Source organism: Osmerus eperlanus, chromosome 1 (genome assembly GCF_963692335.1).
Source record: "Osmerus eperlanus chromosome 1, fOsmEpe2.1, whole genome shotgun sequence".
Taxonomy (NCBI): Eukaryota; Metazoa; Chordata; class Actinopteri; order Osmeriformes; family Osmeridae; genus Osmerus; species Osmerus eperlanus.
In genome coordinates this window covers 23,422,958-23,439,752 of record NC_085018.1, presented here as the reverse complement: position 1 = coordinate 23,439,752, position 16,795 = coordinate 23,422,958, and the positions used below count along the sequence as shown (strand labels likewise).

The following is a 16,795-nucleotide window of genomic DNA, read 5'->3' as shown; positions in this document are numbered from 1 at the left end:
ACCTGGCTAGAGATCAGGAAGCAGACCTCCACCTGGCTAGAGATCAGGAAGCAGACCTCCATCTGGCTAGAGATCAGGAAGCAGACCTCAATCTGGCTAGAGATCAGGAAGCAGACCTCCACCTGGCTAGAGATCAGGAAGCCGACCTCCACCTGGCTAGAGATCAGGAAGCAGACCTCCACCTGGCTAGAGATCAGGAAGCAGACCTCCATCTGGCTAGAGATCAAGAAGCAGACCTCCACCTGGCTAGAGATCAGGAAGCCGACCTCCACCTGGCTAGAGATCAGGAAGCAGACCTCCACCTGGCTAGAGATCAGGAAGCAGACCTCCATCTGGCTAGAGATCAGGAAGCAGACCTCCACCTGGCTAGAGATCAGGAAGCAGACCTCCACCTGGCTAGAGATCAGGAAGCAGACCTCAATCTGGCTAGAGATCAGGAAGCAGACCTCCACCTGGCTAGAGATCAGGAAGCCGACCTCCACCTGGCTAGAGATCAGGAAGCAGACCTCCACCTGGCTAGAGATCAGGAAGCAGACCTCAATCTGGCTAGCGATCAGGAAGCAGACCTCCATCTGGCTAGAGATCAGGAAGCAGACCTCCACCTGGCTAGAGATCAGGAAGCAGACCTCCACCTGGCTAGAGATCAGGAAGCAGACCTCAATCTGGCTAGAGATCAGGAAGCAGACCTCCACCTGGCTAGAGATCAGGAAGCAGACCTCCACCTGGCTAGAGATCAGGAAGCAGACCTCAATCTGGCTAGAGATCAGGAAGCTTTTACCAACCTACGTTAGAACGCCCCTCAGGGTCGATAAGACAAGAGTAGCAGCCTGTAAGCTGTCTGTAAACAGTCTTTCAACAGTCCCCTGTACATCGACCAATCTTATCAAGATCTTATCAATGAAACAACTGCCAGTTGTTCTCTATTTCACACTCTGTCTCTCTCCTCTCTCTCTCTCTCTCTCTCTCTCTCTCTCTCTCTCTCTCTCTCTCTCTCTCTCTCTCTCTCTCTCTCTCTCTCTCTCTCTCTCTCTCTCTCTCTCTCTCTCTCTCTCTCTCTCTCTCTCTCTCTCTCTCTCTCTCTCTCTCTCTCTCCCTCTCCCTTTTCACCCCTCCCCCCACCACCACCAGAAGCCTATGTTCCTCCCCAGTTGTTCTACAATGGGAAGGTGGACTACTTCGACCTGCAGAGACTAGGTGGCCTGCTCTCCCACCTGAAGAAAACCCTGAAAGGTGAGACTTACCCGCCCGTCGTCCCTCTCTCTGGTCCCCTCTGAGGTGGTGTTTTCCCGGGCCGCAGGCTGCCTGTCACAGACCAGCCACTAGAGGGTGCTGTGGCTGTGTCCGCTTTCTGCTTTTCCCCAGCAGGATTGCCTCGTGCACATCGGATCTCTTTTGAAATTTGCATGAAAATATTGTCAATGAGAGAACAGCCTTTTACAGCTGGGGAGATGTGGGAATATGAACAGTATGGTTTCTGCAGGGGTATCCTGTGTTGGCTACTGTTTAGTAGGGGTGGGGGGAAAAAATCGATTCACATTCAGAATCAGAATCAGAATTCGGTTTATTCGCCATGTATGTTATACAAACACGGAATTTACTGTGGCAGGGAGGTGCAAAACACTAAACATATACAGATCTTAAATTAAGTAAGAGTACAAAAGTTTAACTATTTCTAAGAACTAAACAATCTAAGAATACAACAATTTAAATATAAAATAAAATATATATAAAAATACGATTCACAAGCGATTCAGTCTTCTAGCAATTCACATTGATTCACAAATGTAAAAAATCTTTTTTTGTTGTTGGTAATGTTATATATACATTTTTTATAAAAATATTTTCTTTTGAATAAAAAACGAAAAAAATCGCTCTTACACCCCGCATTAAAAATAAACAATTGGGTAAGCAGCAGCCATACTGGAGACAGTGGGGGCAGATGAATGCCAATCGCTCACATATTTTCTGGTCATGTATTAAAATACAAACATTCTGGGACAGATTCTTGAGGAGATTTTATGCTATAAGAATCCCAGGGACCCACTGATTGTATACCTTGGATTGAAAAGAAGGACATCTATCTATTCAAAATCCTGATACTTGCATGTAAAAAGGCCATCACAAGGAGCTGGTGGACATTGTTGAGGAAATGTATTCCATGGAGAAACTGACTCATTATCTAAGGACTAAAGCAGGGCCCAAGACCAACGCTGGAGAAAATGGACTGTATACAAGAGATAAGATGGAAGCTGGTCAGATAAGAATGGATCAAAGATTGTAAAGAGCGAGTAGTGCCCCCTCCTCTTTTCCTTTCTTTCCTTTAAAAGTTTTCTTCCACTCTGCCATGGAGTTTGTTTAGTGTAATATCGTTTGTAAAATTAATAAAGAGTAAAAAAATTATAAAAAATTTGCGCAAATTACCCCAAACATCGAATTGTGAGGTACCAAAAGATTCCCGACCCTACTGTTTAATGCTGCTCTCTTCTTGGAACACTTATTTAACACAAACGTGTTAAAAAAGTCGGAAGTTCCAAACTCTTCATATTTTGACACGATTTTGTTGACCCGATTTTTTTTTTTTTCGATTTCGTATATTTTTTACGCGGGTGTTAAATAGATGAGACTTTGAGGTAATAGTCATTTGATGTTGGTTGTAGAGGATTCACTGTTGTCGTGGCGAGGGCTTCACTGTGCAGGCGCTGAGGCTGAGGGATGTGTGAGTTTGTTCACACACACACTGTCGAGACGGGCAGGGGCGTAGCCAGGACATTATTTATGGGGGGGGGCCAGCTCTGGCCCTGGCTTTTATTTGGGGTGGCACTTGATTGTCAAAAACTACTATTTTAAAACTCACACACTGCATCACTCAGAGCAGCAGTTTTCTAACGGTATCCAGTGGTTAGCTGCTTGTCTCCATTGAAGCGCTGTCAGAATGCAGGTACGTTGGTTTGCGTCTTGGGCTGTTGATGGGGGCGTGGCCCAACATGTTGCGAATATGGGGCTTGTAGCGTAAGTGACAAATGACAATATAAGACGACTTTATCAAAAAAATATTTATGCATTTTTTCAGCTTTATACCGTTTCTGTTCAGGAGGGTTTAAAAAAACAAAAAAAAAACGTGTTTTTGTGAGGTTGGGGGGGCCGGCAGGGTGGCCATTCTCTGACCAATGGTGGCCGTGGCCCCCCCTGGCCACCACGTGGCTACGCCCCTGGAGACAGGACACACACACACACACATAGGTGCATGCTGGAACCGACAGCTGGCTGGTTTGTGTGTCAGTAAAAAAATCAGCTTTTTCATTTTGTGCCAAGAGGACAAGGGTTGTGTCCTGGTTGGCCAGAAGAGCTGACCAATCAGATCATGGATCAGAGATGTGATTTGTTGTTATTTGTATTTCTTCTTCATCATCGTTTTTATTGGAAAATATGACTTTGTTCATAAGGATCAGGCCAAAGGGCTGTCTGGGTTTCTGAGGTTTAATCTGTGTAATGCAATTGAAGAAGATTTGTGTGTGTGTGTGTGCGTGCGTGCGTGTGTGTTGGGCGAGGGTCTAACTGTGGCTTGTTATTTTATTGAGGCTGATATTTACTGTGCTGTAAAGAGCCATGTTGTAAATATCTGCCAACCTGCTTCATTTTCTCTCTCTTTCTAGTTTTTCTCTCTCTTTCTTTCTCTCCACCTCTCATTTGATCACTCTTTATTCTTTATTCTCACTTTTATCTCTCTCTCCTTCCCTCCTCTCTCTCTCTCTCTCTCTCTCTCTCTCTCTCTCTCTCATCAGCCAGTCACACTCCCGTTCGACCACCTTACCTGCAAATGTAATCAAGCTATGATTAAAATCCACATTCATTAAAACCCAGACAATCAGCCGTCTGTTCCTGCGGCTGGGGTTGATGTGTTTCCATCAGGGAACCGTCTTACGACCTCCCGCTGCAGCACAGCGCTGCCTGCCCTTCCCTGAGCTACCCTCCTGCTGTTCCTTCTTACCCTAATCCAGCACATGAACGTCTAATAACGAGCTGGTTTACAAACTGAAACCATGTTCTCTGCTGGGGTTGGAGCGCAATCCTGTCTATATGATGTCTGGGTGGGGGACATTCCCCCGAGGCAAGTAGGGTTAAGTTCCTTGCCCAAGGACACAACGTCATTTTTCACGGCCGGAATCGAACCGGCAACCTTCTGATTACTAGCCCGATTCCCTAACCGCTCAGCCACCTGACTCCCAGAGGGACAGAGAGAGAGACAGAGACATGCAGCAAAGGGTCTCAGTGGTCTGGCCTCAGCCGACACGGTGAGCTGCCAAGGCTCCCTGCTCGTGTGGGGGACACCGCCTGTGTGTGGCGTGAAGGACTGACGGCTGTCTGTTCCTCCTAGATGACCTGGCGTCTAAAGCCAACATCGTCATCGACCCTGCCGAGATCCAGGCGTCCTCCATGGACGATCTGGACGAGGACGAGGAAAGCGGAGCAGCTCAGGTGTGTGTGTGTGTGTGTAGTTGGTCGTGTACTGTGTTCCAAGTGTGTTTATTAATAATTATGTTGTGGTGTCTGTCTATTCGGAGGGAGAGTCTATGTATGTTTTTTTTGCTTTGAGTGTGTTAAATAATATAGATAAGCTTCTGTGTTTTGTGCAGACAAAGGCCTTATGGTGCAAATCCATGACATACAATGTTCCGAGGGTTTCAATTATATAAACGTGTGTTTGTTTGTGTGGACAGAGGCCGTTCGGCGCGGCGGCCATGGGCGGGGCTCTGGCTCGTCCCAGCTGGCTAAGCTCTCCCACGCTGGGCCGCGCCAACCGCTTCCTCAGCACGGCCGCCGTCAGCATCATGACCCCCCGGAGACCCCTGGCGCCCCCCGAAAAGGTCAAGATCCGCACCCTGGCCGTGGAACAGCGCACGGAGGAAGACAGTGAGTCATGGAGTCAGATTCACATCTAGAACGAAATGATGTACAGTTTCAGATTCACGTCTAGATTTGGATTCATGGATTCAAATTCACATCTAGATTCTGATCAAATACAGTTTGAAATGTCAGTCTAGATTCGGATTCAGAGATTCAGACTTAAGTCTAGGTTCACACTCCTGAAATGTAACGCTAGCGTCACCAGAACTATACCAGAACTACAGCTCTGCGCCTCTTTTCAGTAATGTAATCTAGTAGAGTTTGTAGGAAAGGGGGAGAGGGACAGATAGAGTAAGACAGCATTTTGGGGGTGGGTTTATAGAGTTGAAGGCTCTGAGTTAGGTTTGTGATTGGTTTCTGTAGGAGGCTAATCTAATAGAGGGCTGTCTGGTCTTGTCCAGCACTGTGACTCACAGGGTGGGGGGGGGGGGGGGGTCAGTACTGGTCAGCTGGACAACAATTTACGGGTCTGGAGGGTTAAGGTCCATCTGTTGCTTTATAGGTGTCAGTGTTCTCACCTCCTGGTCTTCAAGTGGATGTGGTGATGACACCTGGGATAACAGTTGCTCCTCTCTTTCCTCCTCTCCTCTCTCCTCCTCTCTCCTGTCCTCCTCATCTCTCCTCTCTCCTCTCCTCTCCTCTCTCCTATCTCCTCTCCTCCTCTCTCCTCTTCTCCTTTCTCCTCTCCTCTATCCTCCTCTCCCCATCTCCTTTCTCCTCTCCTCCTCTCTCCTCCTCTTCTCCTTTCTCCTCTCCTCTATCCTCCTCGCCCCTCTCCTCCTCTCCTCCCTCCTCTCCTCTCTCCTCTGCTCCTCTCTCCTCTCCTTCTTCTCTCCTCCTCTCTCCTCCTCTCCTCTACTCTCCTCCCCTCCTCTCCTCTCCTCTGCTTACTCAAGTTGAGGGAAGCCATGGAAACGATGGCCTGTTGCTGGGGCGACCGCTAGAAGAGCCTGACCAGCCAATCACAGAGAAGTCGCTGCTGGAGATTCTGGATGGTATTGTGATGATGTACAACCTGAGTGTCCATCAGCAGCTAGGCAAGGTATGTCCCTCTAAGGCTGGATGGAGAGTGTGCACACGCAGAATCTACGCTTTATAGTTCTGTGGGGATTTCATCCAAATAATATATGGTCTCTATATGGCGATTCCATCCAGATCATTTATGGGTTTTATTTCTGTCGGAAAAGACTTGATGCCGTACCTTTCGACTTTTGGACGGTTGATAAAGACTGTCCTTGTTTTTTTGTTTTTGAAAGATATATTTTTGGGGCTTTTTCATGCTTTATTGGACAGTTTGTAAGTGAAGTGTGACAGGAAATGGAGGGAGAGAGACATGCAGCAAAGAGCCAAGGCCGGATTCAAACCCAGACCGCTGCGGTAAGACCTCAGCCTACGTGGTATGCACACTTATCCAGTGAGCTACCAGGGAGCCCTGAAAGTGCTTGTTTGATGTGGTTATAGTGGCTGGGACTCGCTGACAGGCTGCTGTTTCCTTAGAATCCAGTTCAGCTGTAGGAGGTCTAACTACGTTATTGCAAACAGTCTGTTACAAGTATGACCACTCTGAAACCCAAAAGTCCTTTGGAAGCCAATGCATCAGCAGACAAGCGCATTAACCTCACCTCGCTTCATATCTGCCTTCCATCACCTAAGCTCCTCTCCAGGCTCCATTACCTCCTCAGGAACGAGGCTCCACACCACGCAGACAAGTCATTCTATCACTTTTATGTGCTCTCTGTAAAGGACTGTTGTCTGAGAGCGGGGTGATGCTGAAAAGCTCTGATTTGGCTCATATCTCACTGTAGAAAGTGCTTGAGTTGGCAAACCTTTTACCCCTGCATTATCCCAGCCCTCTCTCTCTCTCTCTCTCTCTCTCTCTTTCTGTCTCTCTCTCTCTCTTTCTCTCTATGTCCTTCTCTCTCTTCCTCTCACTCTCTCTCACTCTCTCTCACTATTTCTCTCACTTTCCCTCTCTCAATCTATCCATCTCTTCCTCTCTCTCTCTCTCTCTCTCTCTCTCTCTCTCTCTCTCTCTCTCTCTCTCTCTCTCTCTCTCTCTCTCTCTCTCTCTCTCTCTCTCTCTCTATCTCTCTATCTCTGTCCTTCTCTCTCTTCCTCTCACTCTCTCCCCACTATATCTCCCACTCTCTTTCTCTGACTTTCCCTCTCTCAATCTATTTTTCCCCACAATTTCTCTCTCTCTCTCTCTCTCTCTCTCTCTCTCTCTCTCTCTCTCTCTCTCTCTCTCTCTCTCTCTCTCTCTCTCTCTCTCCGTCCCTCTCTCTCTCCGTCCCTCTCTCTCTTTCTCTCTCTCTCTCTCTCTCTCTCTCTCTCTCTCTCTCTCTCTCTCTCTCTCTCTCTCTCTCTCTCTCTCTCTCTCTCTCTCTCTCCGTCCCTCTCTCTCTCCGTCTCTCTCTCTCTCTCTCTCTCTCTCTCTCTCTCTCTCTCTCTCTCTCTCTCTCTCTCTCTCTCTCTCTCTCTCCGTCCCTCTCTCAGAGCAGAGGTCCGTGGTGTGCATTATGGAAACAGGAAGTTTGGACAGAGCGAGGCTGGCAGGATAGCTGAAAGTTACGGCCGCTACCATACATCAGTCTTTTTACAACATGCAGTCTTAACTGGTGAAATGTCGTCAAACGAAGGTCGCCGTGCAAAGACGTAGGCTGTTGCTGGGACGACCTGGATAAGAGCTGACTGTGGTGACAGGGAACCACGACGGGAGAACTGAAGAGAGGATCTCATGAATCATGTGATCTGTGTGTGTGTGCTCCACTACCACACCCTACAACCCTCGCTGTAAGATCACTCTACCTGATACGACCTTAGTGGGAATCACACCCGTCTTCTCCATGCAATAGATAGGCCCTATAAACCTGGTGAGCTAAAGGCTAGTTATTGCTGGCATTTAGATTCGCCTGCTGACAAGTCATTTACACTGCTGTATATAACACATTACTACCTCAACACTGTATCCCAGTCAATTACATAGGTCGACTGCCTACCAGCATGTTGAAAGTAATTGATGTGCGCTTGATATAGACTCACAGATATCTCATCTGACACTGGTCCATTGGTTTCATTTCACTGGCCGAGTTTCATTAAGGCCACTCATATACAATGGTATTTCCAGAAAGCCATTGACCCAGGCTGGGCACATATGGTAACAGTGTTTCATCTCTGGCCTCTCTGGTTCTCCTCTGCTGCAGAACACTGATACTCTCTCTCAGCCCTCCGGAACCCCCCAGGGTTCTACGACCCCTGAGTGCTTTCAGAGTGCTGTTGTCACGAGACAGTTATTACAGTGTCCTGTGGGGTCGGACTCCCGAGCTGAGAGGCTACGGTCCTGATAAACATCTCTGCTAGCGCTTGAGAGCACCCAGGCCTTCAGGGTGGTTATTACGACTGTACTGCGACGTACTTTTTAACCTGTTGATGTCTGTTTGCACGAGTATGTTGAATGTTAAAATGTTGTTTTACTGCACATTTGGAGTATGGGGAAACGCTATTTGGATCGTCTGTGTAATTACTGCATGGTCTGAATGACAATCAAGTTCACTTTGACGCTCGCAGAGTTACTTTCCTTTCTCTCATCCGTCTGGTGTGTTTCCGTCCTGATGGAGACCCCAGAGAGGCAGGCTGGTGTGTGTCTGTGTGTCTCCGTCCTGATGGAGACCCCAGAGAGGCAGGCTGGTGTGTGTCTGTGTGTCTCCGTCCTGATGGAGACCCCGGAGAGGCAGGCTGGTGTGTGTCTGTGTGTCTCCGTCCTGATGGAGACCCCAGAGAGGCAGGCTGGTGTGTGTCTGTGTGTCTCCGTCCTGATCGAGACTCCGGAGAGGCAGGCTGGAGATGGAGAGGTTGGAGAGAGCTGGATGTTGATCCTGTGAGGTTAAGGCGAGAGGGAAGTGGGCTGGCAGGAGAGCGGCTTGTACTTACAGTATATTGTTCCCTCAGTGTAAGATTTCAAATTACAGTCAGCGGGTCATTGAGTAAGTGTGTGTGTGTGTCTCCAGATGGTGGTGGTGGCAGATGATGTCCATGAGTACGCCATAGCACTGAAGGACACGGAGGAGAAGATTGCTCGCTGTCCCAGCAGGGTAAACACATGACTGTATTCCTCTGCTGATGTGAACACCGGTTATTCAGTTGTGCTGCCTAAACGACGTAGCGTTTGTTGCACAGGGACACGCGCCGGCGACGGCCCTCCTCAAGTCACCCCTGGTTCATGTGCCCTTTGTAAACCAGGTCACGCAGTTTAGCTGTATTTCACTCACTTTAGGTTTTTCCTCCTGTGAAAACGAAGGTGGTGCTGTATTGTGCGGTAACCACGGCAACGCGCTCATACCAGCTGGTGTTAATGCATAGATCAAGGTTGTCTGGATGGTATCATATGGGAAATGGTGTTGTGTAGACACACTGACAACAGAATACATCAAGATATATAGATGGATTGATTGATCGATTGATCACAATCACACACATACTCTTATACCTAGACCTACACACACAATCACACACCTACACACAACATATCACCAAAGTGCTCTAGGTAGCATAAGGTTTAGCAACACAGAGGTTCCATTATTTTCGCTTCACAGTTTTGTATCACAGGACAAATATAAAGACACAAACACGAGTGCAGGTGCTGCCAGGGTGTTGATGGCTGGGTGACCTCTGACCCCTCAGAGAGCTGACATCATGGAGGAGCTGCAGAAGAGCCAGAAGGTGTTCGCTGAGAAGCTGAACCACCTGAGCCGAAGGCTGGCCTGGATCAACGCCACCATCTACTCCAAGGTACTCTACTCTGGAGTATTAATACCACTGATGTAATACTACTGACTCATCTACTCCAAGGTACTCTACTCTGGAGTATTAATACCACTGATGTAATACTACTGACTCATCTACTCCAAGGTACTCTACTCTGGAGTATTAATACCACTGATGTAATACTACTGACTCATCTACTCCAAGGTACTCTACTCTGGAGTATTAATACCACTGATGTAATACTACTGACTCATCTACTCCAAGGTACTCTACTCTGGAGTATTAATACCACTGATGTAATACTACTGACTCATCTACTCCAAGGTACTCTACTCTGGAGTATTAATACCACTGATGTAATACTACTGACTCATCTACTCCAAGGTACTCTACTCTGGAGTATTAATACCACTGATGTAATACTACTGACTCATCTACTCCAAGGTACTCTACTCTGGAGTATTAATACCACTGATGTAATACTACTGACTCATCTACTCCAAGGTACTCTACTCTGGAGTATTAATACCACTGATGTAATACTACTGACTCATCTACTCCAAGGTATTCTACTATGGAGTATTAATACTACTGATGTAGTCCATCTACTCCAAGGTATTGTACTATTATGTAGTAATAGGACGAGTCTGAACACAATCTATTATATTGTACAAAATCACCCCCTAACCTCCCCAGGAGAAGATGCTGGATGTGTACTGGCTGCTGAGGGGGTGTATTCGCACCGTGGAGCATGCAGACAACACGGGCTCGCTGTTTGCCTTCGCTCCCGAGTTCTACCTCAACGTGGCCATGAACAGCTACAGCGCCCTCAAGAACTACTTCAGCCCCTCCAACTGCATGGACCAGCTGCCAGGTGAGCCAGCAACACAGGCCCCCACAGAATGTGGGAACAGCCAACGACACAGGCCCCCACAGCATGGAGGAACAGCCAGCAACACAGGCCCCCACAGAATGTGGGAACAGCCAGCAACACAGGCCCCCACAGAATGTGGGAACAGCCAGCAACACAGGCCCCCACAGCATGGAGGAACAGCCAGCAACACAGGCCCCCACAGCACGGGGCGGGGTGGAGGTTAGACGGAGGAACAGCCAGCATCAGGGGGGGTGGAGGTTAGACGGAGGAACAGCCAGTATCAGGGAGGTAGAGGGTACTCTGAGGAACAGCCAGCATCAGGGAGGTAGAGGGTACTCTGAGGAACAGCCAGCATCAGGGGGGGTGGAGGTTAGATGGAGGAACAGCCAGCATTAGGGAGGTAGAGGGTACTCTGAGGAACAGCCAGCATCAGGGGGGGTGGAGGTTAGATGGAGGAACAGCCAGCATCAGGGAGGTAGAGGGTACTCTGAGGAACAGCCAGCATCAGGGAGGTAGAGGGTACTCTGAGGAACAGCCAGCATCAGGGAGGTAGAGGGTACTCTGAGGAACAGCGAGCATCAGGGAGGTAGAGGGTACTCTGAGGAACAGCCAAGCTGACTGAAACAGGGCCAGTGCTACATCTGGGTATTTAACTGCAGCTATTATGGGCCTTTATTGGTACATTTAGTACCAGCCATTCCACTTTGTCAGGATAAATACATATGCATACATTTCCAATCTGCAACAGTTTTAAATCTGTAACAGTTCCCATCAGCCTGGCGTGAGAATTTACCAAATACATCCCAGGAACATTAACTGTTGTAATTAATTAATAGTTATGGTGCTTCTTCTTCTGTGGTAGAGTAGCTGTGTAATGCTTCTTGTGCTTCTTCTTCTGTGATAGAGTAGCTGTGTAATGCTGTGACTTAGCTGTGTACTGTCACCTCGTCCCCTTGACGACCGGGTGTGTACCGTGTACTGGAAGCTTCTCTGTCTCCCCAGGTTACGAGGAAACCTTGACTCAGCTCGCTGCTATCCTCGCCAAGCACTTTGCAGACCCTCGCATCGTCGGGACAGGTATGATGGTTCATTGTTAAGAAAGGTGTAGGCACACACACACGCACACACACACGCACACACACACTTCCAGTTACTCTCAGTTGTGTACAGGCAGGAAATTTACTAACCACTATACACTAACCATGAGTGCTGTAGACAGGGGCGCCGTATAGGGGGGAAATGTTAGGACAATTCCAAGGGCCCCTGACTGACAGGGGCCCAAAAAAATTGGTAAAAACTAATATATAATGATATTATATAAACTATCATCATTGAGTATATATATATTTCAAATATAATGATAACATTAATGATCTCTTATTTTTTACTTGTTTTTGGCAATAAAAGTTAAATATCTCCATCAATCAAAAAGAAAACATCCATATTGACCGACCACCCCCCTCTATCTGCATGAAATGGTTTGGTCATGCCTTAGCGCACTTATCAGTGACGTATTTAGTTGAAGTCAGTAGAGGTGCCAGAAATACAGTGATCACAATGTATTTTTTAAATCTTTCATTAATGTTAAGTGAATTTAATCTCTTAATTTTACGATAAAAATACATTGAGACTGTAAAAGATTGCCTTAAGGACATTTTGTGTGGTGGCTTTTAATCTTGCATCAAATAGTTAACTGCATACTGTATGCAGACTTGTATGTACAAATCACCAGCAGTAAATATTGTGCTAGTACTAGTATTGACCTACAAGAAGCAAGACAGTCGCAAGCCTTTAATCAGAGTTATGTAAAGCTTTTGATGTGACAGTTAGGTCCTAGAGATGTGGTGACAACAGCTTGGCAGAGAGAGGGGGCCCTCTGGATTGGATTTTTTTATCATGGGGCCCAAAAATCCCTGGCAGCACCCATGACTGTAGATCTGTGAAATGGCCTCTTGACCAGCCAGCTCTACTGGCCCACTATTTTCCTCCTCCTGTTACCTGGAGGAGTAATGAAGTAGACTGCAGCTGCCTGGACTGTAATCAGTAACCAGGCTCCTTTAATGGACATTCAGGCTGAACACAGCCAGGGGCCTGACTATATTTCACGTGGATTAATTTCACATCTGAAGACATCATTAAAAATGTTTAAAATAGCTTGGGGGAGCTAAAAGTAAATCTGTTCGCACTGTCTACACATTTCCCGAATTACTAGCATCCAGGACCTATTTTAGGAGACGCTTTTAAGATGGCTGTAAATGATATGTGGTTGTATCTAATATCCAGGCTGCGTTTGGGGATTATCATTTGGGGGGAATGTCAGAAAAATACATTCTTATTTCTACATTTTCAGACATTCTAATTTCTCAGTTTTATATCGGCGTAAACAACTTGTTCCTATGGAATTGATCTTCACCCGGCCTGGGATAGGACCTGTGTGACAAACCCTCTGTTAGAAGACCCAGGGTCCAGGGCTTGGGTCTGTTTTGTATGACATGGGTTTATTCCACTTCTTGGTTGATGATAATACATATGCAATATAATAACAAACCATCATACATGATGTATGATGTTTATACAACAACATGTCTCCTGCAGCTGAAGAGCAAGGCCTCTGGTGGTCTTCTTCTCTGGTGTGGTGAATGACATGTGGTTCCTTCCTCCTCGTTCCCCCTCAGACATCAAAGACTCCCTGATGCAAGCCCTGGCCAGCTACGTCTGCTACCCACAATCCCTCAGGGCGGTGGAGAGGATCCCGGAGGAACAGTGAGTGGGCAAGGTCTTCTCTGATTGGCTCCTCTGTCAGCCTGACTAGTGTACAGCCATATTAAATTTACGTAGGGAACCATGGTGATGTTGTGTGTTTAAATCCTCAAGCATTTGCAGAATTGTTCACCCAGTACTTCTTCTCACCTGTCTGTCTGAATCTCTGCCTGTCTGCATGCTTGTCTCTCTGTCTGTCTCTTGTGTCTCTCTGTCTTTTCTGTCTGTCTGAATCTCTGCCTGTCTGTCTGTGTCTGTCTCAGGCGAGTGGCCATGATGAGGAACCTGCTGGCTCCTTATGAGCAGAGACCCTGGGCTCAGACCAACTGGATCCTTGTACGACTGTGGAGGGTAGGCGTTCTGGTGCTGACACACACACACACACACACATGTGCACACACACACACACTCCAGTTTAACCAGGTTGTTTTTGCAGGGCTGTGGGTTTGGATACCGGTACACCAGGTTGCCTCATCTGCTAAAAACCAAACCTGAAGATGCCAACCTGCCCAGTCTGCAGAGTAAGTACCCACCACACACATTGTCACACTTTTCTCGATTGTACACTCTCTTTCTCTTCTCCATCAGTGTCTTCTTCTCCAGTCAGTCTTAGATGTAGTTATTAGCTGTGAACTATTTCTCTGTATGGTAACTTTGTTGTCCCTGTATAGTTCCAGGCCCCAGCCTGCTGCCTGCTGTTTATATCACACCATCCTGGTTCTGGAACTGCTCATCTTTGATGTGTGTGCGTGTTTGTGTGTGTGTGGGGGGGAGAGAGATTGTAAGAGTGCTTTAGACCAGAGTCCAGAGACAGGAGTAAAATAACCCTTATTGTTTCCAGCCGTGAGGACGTGTTCAGATCTCAGTGTATTTATATCTCAGACATGAGAGAGATGTAAAGTGAGTGGAACTCTGGAAATAGAACGCAGCCACACATCTTTATGAGTGGAAGTTCCACTGGCTCATCAGTTACACATGACGCCTACTGTCTAAGCTAAAGCAAGCCAGGACTGATCCCTGATTCACCAGAAGGAGTATTCATATTAATATCATAGTTACACATAACGCCTACTGTACAAGGTTTACAGATGCTTTACAGGAAGATGGATCACAGAGTCAGAGTAGTGGATGATGAAGTCTGCTACTTCTGGTGCGTGATGAAGCTTGTGCTTCCGGCGTCGCTGTCTTGGCCTGGGGTGTGTCAGTGTTGGGGACAAAGATGGGGAACGGCCTCTCTCTCTCTCTCTGACCCCATGGAGACAGACGGAGAGAGGGAGGGAAGTCTGAGGGGGGAGGGGGAGGGGGGAAGAGAGGGGGGAGTAGGGGGGAAGGGAGGGGGAGTAGGGGGAAGGGAGGGGGAGTAGGGGGTAGGGGGGAGGGGGAGTAGGGGGTAGGGGGGAGGGGGAGTAGGGTAGAAGGGAGGGGGGAGTAGGGGGGAAGGGAGGGGGAGTAGGGAGGGGGGAGGGGGAGTAGGGGGGAGGGGGAGTAGGGGGGAGGGGGAGTAGGGGGGAAGGGAGGGGGGAGTAGGGGGGAGGGGGGAGTAGGAGGGAGGGGGAGTAGGGGGGAAGGGGAGTAGGGGGGAAGGGAGGGGGAGTAGGGGGGAGGGGGGAGTAGGGGGGAGGGGGAGTAGGGGGGAAGGGAGGGGAGTAGGGGGGAGTAGGAAGGGGGGAGGGGGAGTATGGGGGAAGGGAGGGGGAGTAGGGGGGAAGGGAGGGGGAGTAGGGGGGAAGGGAGGGGGAGTAGGGGGGAAGGGAGGGGGGAGTAGGGGGGAGTAGGGGGGAGGGGGAGTAGGGGGGAGGGGGAGTAGGGGGTGGTCTTCCTACTCTTGGTTTTCTGGGAAAAGCTTTAAATGCAGCAGCACAATCAATATGTATCTGAGCTGATGAGGCCATAGGAAGCCTGGTCCAAGTTGACCAGCCAGAGAGCTCAGCCCAGTTAAGGCTCTGCTTGCTTTGGTCAAACTGAGATCAGGTGTAATGTGATGGTTTTGTGTGTAATTGTGTTTGTGAGCTACAAAAAACGAATTTTCTCTCATTGTTTCTTTCACATTGTTTGTGTTCTAGAAAATGAACAGTAGTTGTTGTTCAGTGTTCTATCATTGACGCTCCCTGGAGAGTTATTTCCTTATTATGCATATTGAATCTATTTCTTTATCATCTCTCTGTCGCTCGCTCGCTCTCTCTCTTTCTTCCTTTCCCATTGTCTCTTCCTCTCTGCCTGCTCTGTCCATTCCTCATGCAACCTGTCCTAACTCTCTTCTGCATGCATGGCTAACAGGAGATCTGTCCATTGCTAGTTTCCAAAGTAAGTTCTTTTCTTTTGTCCCATCCTGTCTTTTAGTTCAGTTTCTTTCTGCTTTCGTCCAGTGGGGTGATGTTGTGTATCAGTAAGACTGGAGACTCTTCCTCTGCAGCTGCCAGCACTGCTGGCCTTAGCTTCACCTTTTTTTTAATAGGTTGTAATTGAAAACTACAAATTGCTCCTTTATTTCAGGCTCTCCCTGCCTCCTGCAGCCCTGAGTAATGAGGCTGGGTAGTGAGGCTGGGCAGGGAGGAGGCTGGGTTAGGGAGGATGCTGGGTTAGGAAGGAGGCTGGGTTAGGGAGGAGGCTGGGTTAGGGAGGAGGCTGGGTTAGGGAGGAGGCTGGGTTAGGGAGGAGGCTGGGTTAGGGGGGAGGCTGGGTTAGGGAGGGGGCTGGGTTAGGGGGGAGGCTGGGTTAGGGAGGAGGCTGGGTTAGGGAGGAGGCTGGGTTAGGGAGGAGGCTGGGTTAGGGAGGAGGCTGGGTTACGGGGGAGGCTGGGTTAGGGAGGAGGCTGGGTTAGGGGGGAGGCTGGGTTAGGGAGGAGGCTGGGTTAGGGAGGAGGCTGGGTTAGGGGGGAGGCTGGGTTAGGGAGGAGGCTGGGTTAGGGGGGAGGCTGGGTTAGGGGGGAGGCTGGCTTAGGGGGGAGGCTGGGTTAGGGAGGAGGCTTTGTTAGGGACGAAGCTGAGTAATGAGGCTGGGTAGTGAGGCTGGGCAGGGAGGAGGCTGAGTAGTGAGGCTGGGTAGTGAGGCTGGGCAGGGAAGAGGCTGGGTAGTTAGGGTGTCTAGCCTCCACTCTCAGCCTCCAATATCTAGCCTCTACTCCCCAGCCTCCAATATCTAGCCTCTACTCTCCAGCCTCCAATATCTAGCCTCTACTCTCCAGCCTCCAATATCTTGCCTCTACTCCCCAGCCTCCAATATCTAGCCTCTACTCCCCAGCCTCCAATATCTAGCCTCTACTCTCCAGCCTCCAATATCTAGCCTCTACTCCCCAGCCTCCAATATTTGTTCTCCACTCCAAATCCTTTAATATCTGTAATATCAACTCCCCAGTCTCTAATATATATATTCTCTACTCCCCAGCCTCTAATCCCCTCTGTTTCTCAGTTGGCCTTTGGGCAGTGTAGAATAACCTCCCTCCTCCTAATTAAACTTAAAGGTTATCCTCTCATCCTAACAAAACACTCTCCT

At 48.4% G+C, this 16,795-nt stretch overlaps 1 protein-coding gene across 1 annotated transcript in view; it reads left to right on the top strand.

Annotated features, from left to right (window-relative positions):
• The window catches only part of LOC134019280 (E3 ubiquitin-protein ligase RNF123), an 84,899-nt gene that overhangs the window by 17,213 nt on the left and 50,891 nt on the right, over positions 1-16,795 (top strand). The window contains exons 21-34 of the mRNA XM_062460031.1: positions 1,129-1,230; positions 4,376-4,476; positions 4,719-4,911; positions 5,802-5,947; positions 8,913-8,996; positions 9,586-9,693; positions 10,366-10,543; positions 11,546-11,620; positions 13,219-13,306; positions 13,567-13,654; positions 13,740-13,824; positions 15,581-15,607; positions 15,817-15,835; positions 16,712-16,727. Of these exons, the coding sequence (XP_062316015.1) occupies positions 1,129-1,230; positions 4,376-4,476; positions 4,719-4,911; positions 5,802-5,947; positions 8,913-8,996; positions 9,586-9,693; positions 10,366-10,543; positions 11,546-11,620; positions 13,219-13,306; positions 13,567-13,654; positions 13,740-13,824; positions 15,581-15,607; positions 15,817-15,835; positions 16,712-16,727 (1,310 nt within the window). The remainder of the gene's footprint in view (positions 1-1,128; positions 1,231-4,375; positions 4,477-4,718; positions 4,912-5,801; positions 5,948-8,912; positions 8,997-9,585; positions 9,694-10,365; positions 10,544-11,545; positions 11,621-13,218; positions 13,307-13,566; positions 13,655-13,739; positions 13,825-15,580; positions 15,608-15,816; positions 15,836-16,711; positions 16,728-16,795) is intronic.